The sequence below is a fragment of the Canis lupus genome, chromosome 7 (genome assembly GCF_048164855.1).
Source record: "Canis lupus baileyi chromosome 7, mCanLup2.hap1, whole genome shotgun sequence".
Taxonomy (NCBI): domain Eukaryota; kingdom Metazoa; phylum Chordata; class Mammalia; order Carnivora; family Canidae; genus Canis; species Canis lupus.
In genome coordinates, this window is record NC_132844.1 from 25036199 (window position 1) to 25051012 (window position 14814).

The 14814-nt window shown below is 39.5% G+C and overlaps 1 protein-coding gene across 4 annotated transcripts in view; it reads left to right on the forward strand.

Moving 5' to 3' along the window:
- The window catches only part of CNR1 (cannabinoid receptor 1), a 53070-nt gene that overhangs the window by 14024 nt on the left and 24232 nt on the right, over nucleotides 1–14814 (forward strand). For 3 of the 4 annotated variants that reach the window (XM_072832100.1, XM_072832099.1, XM_072832101.1), the window contains one exon: nucleotides 4090–9642. The exons of the other annotated variant lie outside the window; for it this stretch is intronic. In XM_072832100.1, the coding sequence (XP_072688201.1) occupies nucleotides 4153–5571 (1419 nt within the window). In that variant the 5' untranslated portion in view covers nucleotides 4090–4152 and the 3' untranslated portion in view covers nucleotides 5572–9642. Of the gene's footprint in view, nucleotides 1–4089; nucleotides 9643–14814 lie in introns of those variants that run through there. 4 annotated transcript variants of the gene reach the window in all.

The window sequence follows — 14814 nt, forward strand, 5'->3', positions numbered from 1 at the left end:
TAATAAGGAAATGTGCTATCTTGAAATAATATATTGGCAAGAGTCACAGTACTAATGATAATAATATTTACTAAAGACTTAAATTTTCTGCTAGGTCCTGTGTTGAAGTGTGCTATCTGCTTTTCTTTCTTTCATTTAATTTTTAGAACAATTCTGGGACTTAGGCAACATCGTCATCATCATCATCATCATCCCCATTTTACAGATGAAATACTGAGGCTTAGAGAAATTAACTACTTGCCCAAGTATAAGTCTCACAGTAATCTTGGTCTGCTCACTCCTAATTCAATGTTTTCTTCATTGAACTAGTGTTTTGACTAGTTGGCATCAGTGGGGAAAAGAGGGGAGATAGTAGCATCTCTGGCTTAGGTTAAAGGGATGATGGTTCATTAATGTTAAAAACAGCTCTGAACCCATACTGTCCAATAAGGTAGCCACTAGTTACATAGGTCTATTAAGAATTTCAAATGTGGCTAGTACCACATGCTGAAGTAACAATATTTTTGATACATTGGGTTAGATAGAATATATTACTAAAATTAATTTTATCTTTTCCCTTTTTCTTTTTACCTAGGTAGTGGAAACTTTAAAATTGTGTATGTGGTTCACATTACGTTTTTATTAGACAACACTGCGCTAGAACAAGAACATCTGGGTTCTTTCTGGCTCTACCACCTACTAGCTGTGTGAATGGCAAATTCCTTACCCTCTCTGTGCCTTTCATCTGTGAAATGGGGATAATAGTGGTAACCCGTCTCATAGGGCCATTGTGAAAAATGAACAATTGGATAGACATAAGAGGCTCAGGATGCCACCTACACATAATAAGCTCCCCAGAAGTGCGTAAAAAGGGAAAATCAGCATGACTTTGTGGTATGCTTGATTATAGAGGCCAAGAAAGGAGTCCAGGGTAAGTTCAAGGTACAAGATTGGACGACTAATACGATTAGTCATAATTCCATATGAAATGTGAAAAAAGACAGGACTGGAGGTAGTTTGCTGCAGCACTATTTTAAAGCAAGAGATGATAATCAGTCCAAACCTGCATCAGAAGGAGGCTGGTCACATTCATTTAATGGATACTTAGGGCACCTGCTAAATGGAGGGAGGTTTCATGGACCAATGTGGAACTGTCTTCACATATACTTTTAAATGGAAAAGCAAGATGCAGAACAGTGTATACAGTATATCAGTGTTTGTTAAAAAGCAAGTAAAGAATGAATTTATATATTTGCTTGCATATGCATGGAATATCTCTGGAAAGAATAATAAGGACCTTCTTGCCATTGGGAGTAAAACAGGATGGTTGGGACATGGGGATGGGAGAAACTGGCTTTGCTGTACATCCTTCTGTGCCTTTTGAAATTGGAATCATATGAATGTAATATATGCGTATAAGTGATCAAAATTTCAAATAAATTAGTTTTTAATTGGGAAGTGTGAAAGGCAAGTTAGTTACTTGAAAAATAAGAGGACTTAGGGTTTGGAAGTCCTGGACTGGCTCCCGATAAGAAATGTTAGACTCCAGTTTTGGTTTTCAGGCCAAATGTCCATTGAATTAATTACCTTTCTCTCCTCTAATTTTAGAAAAGACAAATAAATTTTATTAAATCACTCTTTTCAGGCACCAGTTAATAAAATTCAACTGCCACCTGTTAGGTTCATGTGAACATTTTCTAAGGGAGACCAGCCCTCTCTTTCCTATCATTTTATCAGACACCATTCCTCTGCTTGGAAACCACTTTCTAGTTATGGAAGTAAATATGTAAGTTCGCAGTTAAATGATGTGTGGGGAGGCCTGAAATGTAGGGGAAAACTGGTGGAACTAGTTCTGCCTGGAGGGAAGGGCTGGCCAAGGAGATGTCAGAAATGGAGGTAAGTCTTGAAAGATCAATGGAACAGACATCTTGGAAATGCGTATTTCAGGCCAGAGGGAGGCTCAGAGGGAAGGAGGAAGGTGTGCAGGTGTGATCCCAAGAGCAGCACGTCTCCTAGGGCCAGCGAGCTCTGTGTTTGAGTACAGGTGGGAGTTGAGAGGCAAAAGTTAGATTTGAGAATAAGCCAAGACCCTTAACAGCTGTCTTCACAAATTGTGGCTATTTTCTGTGTCCCTCAGATTATGGGTGAAAATTATATGTAAGTGGAGTTGTTTAGCAAATGTAACTTTACAAAGAGCAGAGTTGACTCAGCAGACAGCCTGGACTCCAGGATGGCAGGATAGAGCAAGGTGGGCCACATTTAGCACAGTGTCCCTATTCCAAGTTACTAAATAAACAGAAGAAAAAAACCACATTGTGATACTTAAGGTATGAATTTAGTTTTTTCTTCTTTGCCTCCGTGTTCTGTCTCCACTCACTGATCCTACATATTCTTGGCATAAACATCCTTTCCTTGGGGAAACCTCCTTCAACCACCCTAGACCGGCTGCTCCCACAGCATCTGGTATATCTCCAGTCAGAGCTGTCACCACACTTCATCATAATTATCGGGTCAGCTGTCTGTCCTCTGCCACACTGTATACTTTACGTGATAGGGATTCTTTCTCTCTTTTTTTTTTTTCCTTGAAGATTATTTATTTATTTATTCATGTGAGACACAGACAGAGAGGCAGAGATATAGGCAGAGGGAGAAGGCTCCTGAGGGGAACCTGAAGCGGGACTCGATTGAAGGACCCTGGGGTCAGGACCTGAGCCAAAGGCAGATGCTCAACCACAGAGCCATCCACGTGGATTCTTTCTTGAAACCACTAATGCCGAGCACCTAGTACCAACCTACCACCCTGGCACGTACTGGGTGCTCCATGATTTGTCGAATGGATGAATGAATTAATCATTAATTCAGATAGGTAGGATCCCTGTATTTTAGTAGGAGAACTCAGAACATTTTCATTTGTTGCAAGATAATAACTATCTCCCCCTACACACAGTGGGTTATATTAAAAAAAAAAAAAAAGAAAAATACAGTTAGGAAATAAAATGATGGTTTTATGATTATTTAAATATTATAAGTACCACTCAGTAATTCTAATATCTTTATAAACTAAAGAGCCTAATAGCCATGTTTTAAAACATTTATAAATAGTAAAATCAATTCCCTGGCTGTTTATTTTGAAACAAAACTAAATTGCTTATATTAGAATTGAAGAGCCCTTAAAATTTGGCCCCTTTTTCTCAGTCATCCGTCTTTCTGGTGCTGTCTACATGGAAAGCCTAGATGATACAGCATCGAGGCCTGTTTCCTGTCTCTTAGAATGCTTGTGTCCCTGCACCATTCATGGAGACACTATCAGGAAGCACTTTTTTCCATCATTACTGCTGCCCGGTGTTCAAGATCTTGGTCTTCCCCTGAGCCTCAGTGCAAATTTGCCCTTTATGATATTTTTCTTGGTTGGTGTAGACATTTTTTAAGTTCACCTCAGCCATGCATTGGTCCAGATGTCTCCTCTGGGAGAGGAAACTTGCCTGCTGGATCAGGCCAGCATCCAGATCTTCCCCCATGGTCATCTGTTCTTCTGGTGCTCAGAAGTCTCTCCCTCCCCCTTCACACTCAGCACATGGGCCGCATAACACAGTCCCTGATTCCAGACCATCTCATACTTTGGCTGTGCTGTACGTTCAGTCTTAGCTGTGTGACAAGGTGATAAAGTCTTCCAAGAGCAAAAATTGTGTGACATGTTGCTCTCCCCCATCCTCACCAGCATTAGGACACTGCTGTGACAGTAGAAGCCAGGTGGTGAATACTTTCTAATGCAACTATGAGTGCATGCCATGCCCAGGACACATTTCCTTCATTGACTCTTGGCCTCTGGAGGTCTGTACAGGATCACACAGTGGCTTAAATCCAGACAGCTTAAATAAGGAAAGAAATATTTCTAGTGTGTGCCACCACATCACCAACTTTGGGTGGCTTTTCTCTGGCTGGCTGACTCATTTTGTTGACTGTATCTGACAAGGATTTTATCTAGGCTCTGAGACAGGAATGAAATAATGTGATGGTACACATTTGGGATGTTTACAGTAGATTTTTAAAAAATTTTATTACTCTCTCAGTCTTCTCATCATTCAGGTTCTTTGTTTTCCCTCCTGTTAGGATTCCCTGCTGCGGGTCTCTTTCTCAGTCATTTTGAGTTTGGCCTAATCCAAGACGGAGGTTATGAAGTCTATCCTAGATGGCCTTGCCGATACCACCTTCCGCACCATCACCACAGACCTCCTCTACGTGGGCTCCAATGACATTCAGTACGAAGATATCAAAGGTGACATGGCATCCAAACTAGGGTACTTCCCACAGAAATTTCCTTTAACTTCCTTTAGGGGAAGTCCCTTCCAAGAAAAGATGACTGCAGGAGACAATGCCCAGTTAGTCCCAGCAGACCAGGTGAACATTACCGAATTTTACAACAAGTCCCTTTCATCCTACAAGGAGAATGAGGAGAACATCCAGTGTGGGGAGAACTTCATGGACATGGAGTGCTTCATGATTCTGAACCCCAGCCAGCAGCTGGCCATCGCCGTGCTATCCCTCACACTGGGCACCTTCACAGTTCTGGAGAACCTGCTGGTGCTGTGTGTCATCCTCCACTCCCGCAGCCTCCGCTGCCGGCCCTCTTACCACTTCATCGGCAGCCTGGCAGTGGCCGACCTCCTGGGGAGCGTCATATTTGTCTACAGCTTTGTTGACTTCCACGTGTTCCACCGCAAAGACAGCCCCAATGTGTTTCTTTTCAAACTGGGTGGGGTCACCGCCTCCTTCACGGCCTCTGTAGGCAGCCTGTTCCTCACGGCCATTGACAGGTACATATCTATTCACAGGCCCCTGGCTTATAAGAGGATTGTCACCAGGCCCAAGGCTGTGGTGGCATTTTGCCTGATGTGGACCATAGCAATTGTGATTGCTGTGCTGCCTCTCCTGGGCTGGAACTGCAAGAAACTGCAGTCCGTTTGCTCAGACATTTTCCCACTCATTGATGAAACCTACCTGATGTTCTGGATCGGGGTCACCAGCGTGCTGCTGCTATTTATCGTGTATGCATACATGTATATCCTCTGGAAGGCTCACAGCCACGCGGTCCGCATGATTCAGCGCGGCACCCAGAAAAGTATCATCATCCACACATCAGAGGATGGCAAGGTGCAGGTGACGCGGCCCGACCAAGCCCGCATGGACATTAGGCTGGCCAAGACCCTGGTTCTGATCCTTGTGGTTTTAATCATCTGCTGGGGCCCTCTGCTTGCGATTATGGTGTATGATGTCTTTGGGAAGATGAACAAGCTCATTAAGACGGTATTTGCGTTCTGCAGTATGCTCTGTCTGCTGAATTCCACCGTGAACCCCATCATCTACGCTCTGCGGAGCAAGGACCTGAGACATGCTTTCCGGAGTATGTTCCCCTCGTGTGAAGGCACCGCACAGCCTCTTGATAACAGCATGGGGGACTCGGACTGCCTGCACAAACACGCCAACAACGCAGCCAGTGTTCACAGGGCCGCAGAGAGCTGCATCAAGAGCACGGTCAAGATTGCCAAGGTGACCATGTCTGTGTCCACAGACACGTCTGCCGAGGCTCTGTGAGCCTGATGCCTTCCTGGCAGCACAGGAAAAGAAATTCATTTTTTTTTTAAAGCTTAAAAATCTAGAAGAGTCTGTCATCTCATCGGTTATATATTTTTAAGTTTACCATGCTCAGTGAAAGGTGATTGTCACCAGGATCAGTTACCTGTTCTTTAACATTTCGATAGTGTAGGTACTGAAACTCAGTTCTTCAGGGGTTTACAGTGAAGGAAGCTTGCTGCTGATGTGACTGAAGCTTTTTCCGAGTCTCAGCGAAATAGGAGAGAAACCTGTGGCTACACAGTCTGAAGTCAAAGGACCCATAGGAAAACACCATCAAATGAGTAATGCCTTTGTAACCACAACTCTCATTATAATGTGAAATGTATTTGTCCATAAGTATCGGAGATGTCCACTTTTACAAGTTACACTACTAAAGTAGAGCTCTTTTGTAAAATGTATTATGTCATGTGAGATGTGTATCAGTGTTAACTGTGTGTTATTTATATTTGTCTAGTTCAGCAAAACTGAAAGGTAGACTTTCATGAAAACAATGGGACATAAGCTGTGGATATACACCAGTGAGACCACTTTTTAAAAAATTATTGCCCGTGACTTTAGAAACCTTAATATTTTTTCCAATTTATTTAAATTTGACATTGAAATAACCATAAAGGTTTATTTTTCTGTTAATACAACAAGAAGAATTTGAAGACTATCCAGAGTATTGAGCAGAATTCATTGACACTTAAAAATTTGTTAGCCCTGCATTTTCATACGTGGACATTTATTATCTTCTGGACTATGGCTGTTCTGTTGGGTGATGGATTACAATCAGAATGGAAGACAGAAGGCATATTGACTTTTCTGGCTGACATCTCTGACTTTCTTTAGTCTTTAGCTATTACTAGACCTCTTAAGACAGCATGTGTCAATCTTAATGTATATTGTTATCACTGTGCAATTGCTGTTTACTTGAAGAGTACTGCATTCTTAGATTCCAGGTTTAAGTAGATTCCATGCCTGGGTGGCCAAATGAGTCTTCATTTTTTCTTAATTGAAAAGAAGTATTGTCTGGATCAGTAAAATTATACCGTGTGTGAGTGTGAATATAAATGTGTGTGTGTGCGTGTTTCTATCCCGTAACTGTTCCAGTCATGTCATAAAGTGAGAAAACTGTGACCAAGTGTAAATTTCACCACTGGCTGCACTCTTGCACATGAATTCAGTTTCTAAAATTGAGTTCTTCCAGAAACCTCGTTGATAAAAATACTGACCATAAACATTCAGAAAACTGCCCCCTCCTTTAGAGATTGTCAAGAACTACTCAATTGACTTTTAGATATTTTGTTAAGACCAGTATCTAACAAGGAAGAATAAATGACAAACATGCAAGTGAAGATCTGTATTTACCATGTCAGTGTTGGGAAGTGAGTGTCTCAGTTTCTGAGCACCTAATATCAACCAAGTCCATGGGGAGGTAAATCATCAAAGCGAAGTGGTTCTAGAAACCCCATGGTAACATTTGTCATTTGAGTATGTAGTTATGTGACCCTGATTAAGCAACACTGGACCTCGCTTGCTGAAGTAAGACTACCAGGTCTGGTCCATGTGGCTATGGAGGCCCGTCGGACAGTGGGTGAGACAGAAAAAAGGCAGCGAGGAGCCCACACAGTTGTGATTGAGGCTTGAATGACATGTGGCTGCTTCTGTGCTTCACCTAGAGGCCCGTTCTGACAACTCAAGACCCGGCTTTGATGGGGTAGATTTGAAGGAATAGGCCTCTCTCCTGTTCCTGGTTAGCAGGTCTGCTAAAGTATAAAGATGTGCATGGCTTTTTTTTTTCTCATGCCCCACCCTCATACTCCTTAATGGTACCATGGGTGCTCAGAATTGGGCTCTTTCCCAGTAAGCATTAATATTGTTCGGAAGCCACTTGACTCTGACAGCTTTTACTTACAAACAGTCTTCTCCTTACCCAGATAAAGCATGGTTCCTACCGGACCCAGGGACATGCATAGCATGAATTAAAGTGGAGAGCTAGCATTTATCTGGTGATTTCTAGCTCTCTAGATAGATGAGCAGCCTACTGGGGCAGTGACCTCTTGTGCAGTGTATGGTCTGCAGGTGAATGTACCCTGTGGGCCAAGCTGGGATAGATTTAATTGTCTGTATAAACAGCTCAAATCTGCCTGCTGGTTGCCTCACCTTACCTCTCTGTGATATATACACGGGAGGGCTCAGGGTGTTAGAGGAAGAATAAGATCTCTTTAGAAGAGAGAGAAAAGATTATTTACAAGAACTCACCGTGGTCTGGTTCCACTGAAGAATTGCCAGTCTTTAGTCCCACATTATCCCAAATGTTAACCCACATGTTTCAGAGCTCACGAGGCAGTACCAACTCTCTTCTCACAGCTGTGAAGACCTGGTGGAGATGAAATTCTTGTTATTTATAGAAAAATTCCAGGATTCATTTTTGAAACTGTATTTCTGTGTATGCAATGTAGATTTTATAGTGTGTTGTGCTTTCAAGATCTAAATCATATATAATAAATTAAGGGACAATGGGGCTGACAGCACTAAACTTGGTGCTTATTGATATTCTAAGAATTATCTGTGAAATATCATCACATGTGTGTTACACTACCTTCATTTTAAAACATTTCAATTAGTTTGATTCACTTTGATGCTTTTAATATTGTTTCCTACCCCAAGAGACTCCAATGTTCTCCCTAATGAGTATACTTATTAGAATTACCATTCATTAGTATCATTCATTACCTAGTCCCTTAATTAGGCCCATTAACTTAAATATAATTTAAATTTCAATAAGTTTTATAAGGTCTGACTTCAGACTCACCTATCTTCCTCTGAGGGTAACATAATTGTCCTGACCATGCATTTCACTATCACATACGTTTTCAGAAAGGGCCAAATTCCCAACCTGTTCAGTTTCTTCAGAGTAATGATGAATCTTTCAGTCCTAGACCAATAGTTTCATTTAAACAAGGAAGGCTGTTTCCAAGAACCTCTAATTTTCCATTACATATGAAATTTGTGTAAAAGAAACAGGGATCTGGGAGAAGCTGCAGACATATGCCTACACTTGAGTTGTTTCCCAAGCCTCCCCACCACGTTGAGTCAAGCCTATCTGGCATTAAGTGTCTAGGAATTTTGGCTGCCTAAACCCACATTGCAGGAAATAGGTCCAACAACCAGATGAGAATTAGGCCCCGGATGAGTAGCACTATAGTTACTGTCCTGTTGATTCATTTCTGCCATTCCACATCTGTAAAAGAGACCACCAATATCATGCGCAAAATTAGATTTCTCACAATCTAACTGTATATTTGTATGATATTTTAAAATATCCTAAATGCTGGGCAATGGCTATTAACGATTGTCTTGCATTGGCCTTCTGATGAAATGTTACCAATGCCTATTGTAATATAGACAAAACATTTTATCTACTGATTTGGGCTGAATGTATGTAAATAGGTTTTTAAAAAAAGTCAGATGGTTAAGCAGTGGCCTACAAATCAGTAATTTTCAGATAGAAGAATTTCCTTACATTGCTGTGGCATCCTAAAACCTATCTTCACGTAAACTTCGTGTACTAGGCTTGCTGGGGATCAGAGTCCCCAAGAAAGGAAACCTTTTCTTGTGGTAGTATGAACCAAGACACCAGATTATCTGGATTCTTATTTCCAATGTTTCAACTGGGAAGCATAAATCTTTATTGTCTGTAAATCTAACATTATTCCTTTTCCTCTTAGAAGAATATCGTATTGTTAGATGTTTGTTAAGCTGGTAACACCCTTGCAACCGCTGCAATATCTTCGTTAGTAATCTGTATAATACTTTGTACACAGGTACTAGTAAGATTGTTATTCAATGTAGCTTCAGTCATTAACTTACTAGCGCAAAGTAGTACTTTCGTAATATTTACAATGTATTAAGCCCACACTATATTTTATTTCAATGATATAATTAAATTGTTATTTATTCAAAGAGAAAACATCCCATCATGTTTATTGTCCAAAGTTACCTGGAATCAAATAAAAATTCTAGATTCTCATGAAGAACATAAAATGCCTTTGAATTCCACCTTATTTCACAGTCTAACATTAAAACACTCAGGATTTAAGTTCTAAAAGATTGTGGAAGAACCGGTTTGTTCCCAAAAAGCACTTTTGACTTTATTTGAGAAATGAGGACAGATTGGATTAATGTAGTCATTTTTAACATAGGAAAAACATGCATAAAGCCATTATTTATATAATAAAGGAAAAAACCCTGCCATACCTTTTTAAAGCATTATTTCATTAAAGGGCTTAGTGATTTTGTGGTAATGCACAGTTCACAATGTGTAAATGAAATTGGAATTTAGCAGATTTAGCAAAATATATAAATCTGTGGAATTTATAAACACAAATTCTAAACCATGTGAGAGAGATACTTTTCAACATAACTTATAAAAATATAATTTTATTTGAACAGGAAGAAAAATAGTTTGAAAATTTTATGAAGTAAAAAAAAGCATTATATGAAGTTTACACATTCTTATTATCTGAAAGTATGTTATCAGTTAATTTTGAAAGAAAGTAAAAATTTTCAAATGGTAAATTAGCAAATATTTGAAAATAGATTCTTTTTATTATTTTAATGACAAAATAAAAATTTAGCATTCTGCCTATTTCAGGAAACACTGTGGTTAACTGCATAATCTGAATGCTTCTAACAGAAAAGCAAATGACATGTGTTCTTAGTTCTTAAATTTTACATTGGGACTTGATGGGAAAAAGATACAAACTTAAAACTGATCCCCCATCAATAATTCGTGTTGCCATTGATAGTGAAATATACATTCAGAATGATGTAGAAACAGAAAACCAAGTGAGGTATGCAAGAGTCTCCATAGTGTCCCCCATAGATGATTCCAGATGGAAAAAAAAATCCACCCTTACTTCTAGAATATTCTATGAGAAGGGTTTCTTCTGGATTGAAGGTGATACATGTGAAGTTTTTGGCTCCATACTGGAACACAGAAAGTGAAGAATACACATTATCATTGTTCAACTTCCTGTGCCGGAATGCTAGTGAGAGAAATTTGGAGTGTATGTATCTGATTAGGAGGTGATGAAATGTGAAGAATGGGTTAGTTTCTACACATCTAAAAGTATAGGTCATTGGGCTACTGTTCTTCAGAAGTTTCTGGTAATGTTAAGGAATGAATATATAGGATTATAGGAGACATAGCTCCCTGTGACATATCCAGAAGAAAAGAGAATGACAGGAAGGAATGAAATGAGGTAAGGAATTAATTAAAATAATAGAGCTGTAGACTTGAATTAACAGAAAAAATGAGATTCTGGGACTCCCCAGTATTGACTGCAGCAGCTTATTCATTGCTTTAGACATGGGTGTTCAAATAATTGTAGGCAAATGAATAACTTTTCTCTTACTGTTAAGAAACAGATGACTTATGCAGCACTTCAGTTGTTTAAGAATAATGATATTAGAAGGGTGCTTGGGTAGCACAGTCAGTTAAGTATTTGACTATTAGTTTCCACTCTGTTCGTGATCTCAGGGTTGTGAGATTGAGTCTCATGTCAGGCTCTGCACTAGGCATGGAGCCTGCTTGGGGTTCTCTCTCTCTCTCTCTCTCTTTCTCAAAAACAAAAACCCAAAAATATATTAGAATTCCTAACATCCTTAGGTAAGCCTGATTCATTTGAAAATGTTCAAATACTCCTTATCCAGTATACCCACATTTTGACCAACATCAGAATCATAGCAAGTCTCAAAGATACCCAGCTTTGGCTGACAGAGGCAGCTTTTGTGCTAGAAAGAACACTTAGGAAATTATTTAGACCCAGAATGTAGTTCTGTATTAGTCACTGTCTACTTGTTTGGCCTTGGACAAGCTACCACCTCTGATCTGGTTTTCTCATCAGTAAAAAATGCCAGCTCTGAAAATACCAGTAGGATCAGACAATATCAGATGTTTTGAAGAGCTATGAAAACTGTGAAGGGCTATACTAATGTAATTCATTTTATCTTAGTTATTTCGTTAATGTCTACATAAGTCCTTTAACTAATAATCAGGAATAAAGAAGCTACATTGTGCCAGAACTTTACATTGGCACTTTATATATATATAATTTAGTCCTCAAGTAACTCTATGATGTATATGTTGTTAGCCTTATAACATAGGTGAGTCAAAAGCTGAGTGAGGTAAACACTACATAACTAAGGTTAGAACCCAGGTCTTCCTTGATTCCAAGACCCATAGTATTTTTATGAAACCACAGTGACTCCAGTCATTCATTCATTATTCATTTATTTTTTTTTTCTTTATTTATTTATGATAGTCACACACACACAGAGAGAGAGAGAGAGGCAGAGACACAGGCAGAGGGAGAAGCAGGCTCCATGCACCGGGAGCCCGACGTGGGATTCGATCCCGGGTCTCCAGGATCACGCCCTGGGCCAAAGGCAGGCGCCAAACCGCTGCGCCACCCAGGGATCCCCATTCATTATTCATTTAAAGCCATATAGTCCACAACTATTTATTGCAAGCTTCCCATATTCTAGGAAATGCAAGTTGAAGAACATCACCATTACTTAACCAGAATGCCTAGTAAAAATAATGCCCAAAGTTCTATTGTTTTGCAGTACATCTTCATACATGTAGTACATGGAGGTCAAGTATCTTGTTCAAATTCACATCAGTAGTTAGTAGTAAGTTGAATCTCTAGAGCTCAAACCCAGATCCTTTGTTTCTAAACTCTGGATCTTTCCATCTCACCACATTGCAAGGGAGCATGGGATGTGATGAGGTGTGTGGCTCTAACTATACTTGTGTTTTCCTTCCTTCATCTCCAGATGGTAGCAATTCAAGAACTTGATCAAATCTCTTCTGGATGTCAAAATAAATTAAATTTGTGTTCTTTATTACTTGCCTAGTAAGATTCATTACTCACTTTGGGTAACTGAAACAGTGGTTGAGGGGAAGTTTGATTTATTTTATCCCCAGACCTGTGTGCTACAAATACATTCCTCATCTTACCTACAATAGTGGATTTAGCAATTTGGTCACTTCCTATAGTTTTCATTTTAATTCTTTTAATTTAAAAAACTTGCTTTATTTTTAACTTGTACATAAAACAAGGCACCTAGGAAATAATGCTCTATCAGTCAATAAAATGTGACTTGTTAAAATTGTAAGATGCAAGTTAGCAGATATTTACTGAGAACCTACCTTGTGCTTGGCACCAAAAATAATGGTTAGCATGTATTCCATTTATTAGGAGATGCATCATCTCATTTAAACCTCTTAACTGGCCCGTGACACATTATGATTTCCATTTGACAGACAGTAGCTTGCACAAGGTCACATAACTAGTAAGTGGTAGAGTTCAGATTTTCTCTTAGGTACTACATTACTGAGTTGATAGCTACAAGCCAATTTCCATTTATCAAACTGTACTGTGCATTTATTCTGTTCAATTCAAGCAACAATTATTGAGTATCTACCATGATAAGTCATCAAATTACTTAACATCTAATGAAAGAAGATGAACACTTAAACAGGTCATCTTAATACAATGCAATCAATGCTAAAATAGAGGAGGCTATGGAAAACCAGAAAGAGCACAAGTAACTGACTTAGAAATATTGAATATTGAAGCTGAGTATTGAAGACCAAGTAGGAGCTATTCAGAAAAAGAGAAAGGGAAGATAAATAATGCTACGGAGAAAATGGAGATAAAGAATGTTATAGGGAAAGAAATAATGGTGGGGTAGGGAAGGCAGGTGAGAGATTTAAGAGAGCATATGTCCAGAGAATGACACGTAGTCTCGTGTGGCTGGGACATGGTCCCCATAGGAGAGTGATGAGGATGAGGGCCAGGGGCCAGATCATCAAGGGCCATAGATACTAAAGGGACTTATTTTTCCCAATGTACTTCACTGTGATTTATAGAGGCCTGTGCAGATTTATACTATTAGGCAAAAAAGGTCAAAGTTTAAGAAGGCTTTTCCCTAATTCTTCTTATTCAAAGAGATTTTTACAAAGCATTTTATACATATGTAAGAGTATCGCTTCCTGCTTAGCCCAGTAGAGCACCCAGGGGTGGGGGTGGGGGTGGGGGCTCCATAACCTGTTTCCTAATTAGCTGGCCACATATTGTCCTTCCTGATGACATTACTGTCACTGCTAGAAAGAGCATTATTCACTAGGAACTGAGGGACATCAATTAGCTCCCGAAACAGAGCAGTCATCAGTCACAAAGTGTTCCTGGTCATTATTCACCTGGGCTGGGGCAAACCCTCTGATCTCAGGATGACAGAGACAGTATTGAACACCAGCCCTTGAGGCCTCCAGCCCTCTGCCCTCCTGCCCCCTTTGTAAATAAGATTATTGCTGCTGCTTCTGCCTAGTTGCCCAAAGAGATACAGAAATCCTTCAGGGAACAAATAGATAAGAGGGAGAATCCTTTAAAACCATCGAAAGCAACCCAACCCTACACCTGACCCAAGTGTAATTATCTCATTCGTATTGAATAACACAGATACTTTTCAATTAGGAGTTTGAGTTTATAAAGGGAAGGAAAAAACTAAAAACAGTTTTTGAGTTATTCTGTGGGGAGGGGAGCAAAGCTTTAAACTATTTTGGCATCAATTCTTTCCCAAATTAATTGCTAATTTAATTTACAGTTTTTGTAAAGATTTTACCACACATATATTCACAACATCTACACAAAGAAATTTTGTGTCTTTTTAAGGGAGGTGAGGGGGCTTGCTATGCTTTTTCTTTTTCTTCATAATATTTCTGGTGTGTGTCTCATTCAAATCTCTGATTATTCTAGAAAGGAATTATTTTTATTCTAGAGACCATTTAGCCCTTCAATTTAGCCTCTGATTGCTTGTCTTGTTAAATCTCCATCTTTCTAACCTGGGTGGCTATGAGCAATTTGTCTTACTTGGTCATCCAATGCAAATATTTTCAAGTATTTGAAATTGAGTGATTGAGGAATCAGAGAAAAGCCTTACAGAATGTCCTTTGTTTCCTAACAGAAGGAAAACCCCTATGAATTTTAGCACTATTTACTGAAATTAGATAAATCCAAATATCTCTTTGAATGACCCAGAATATGTCACACCTGCTGCAAAAATGCCACCATCTCCTGAAAAGAGCCTCCAGGAAGAGATGAGCAAGATGGGACATGTGACTGTTACAGCAAATATGGATCAATGTAT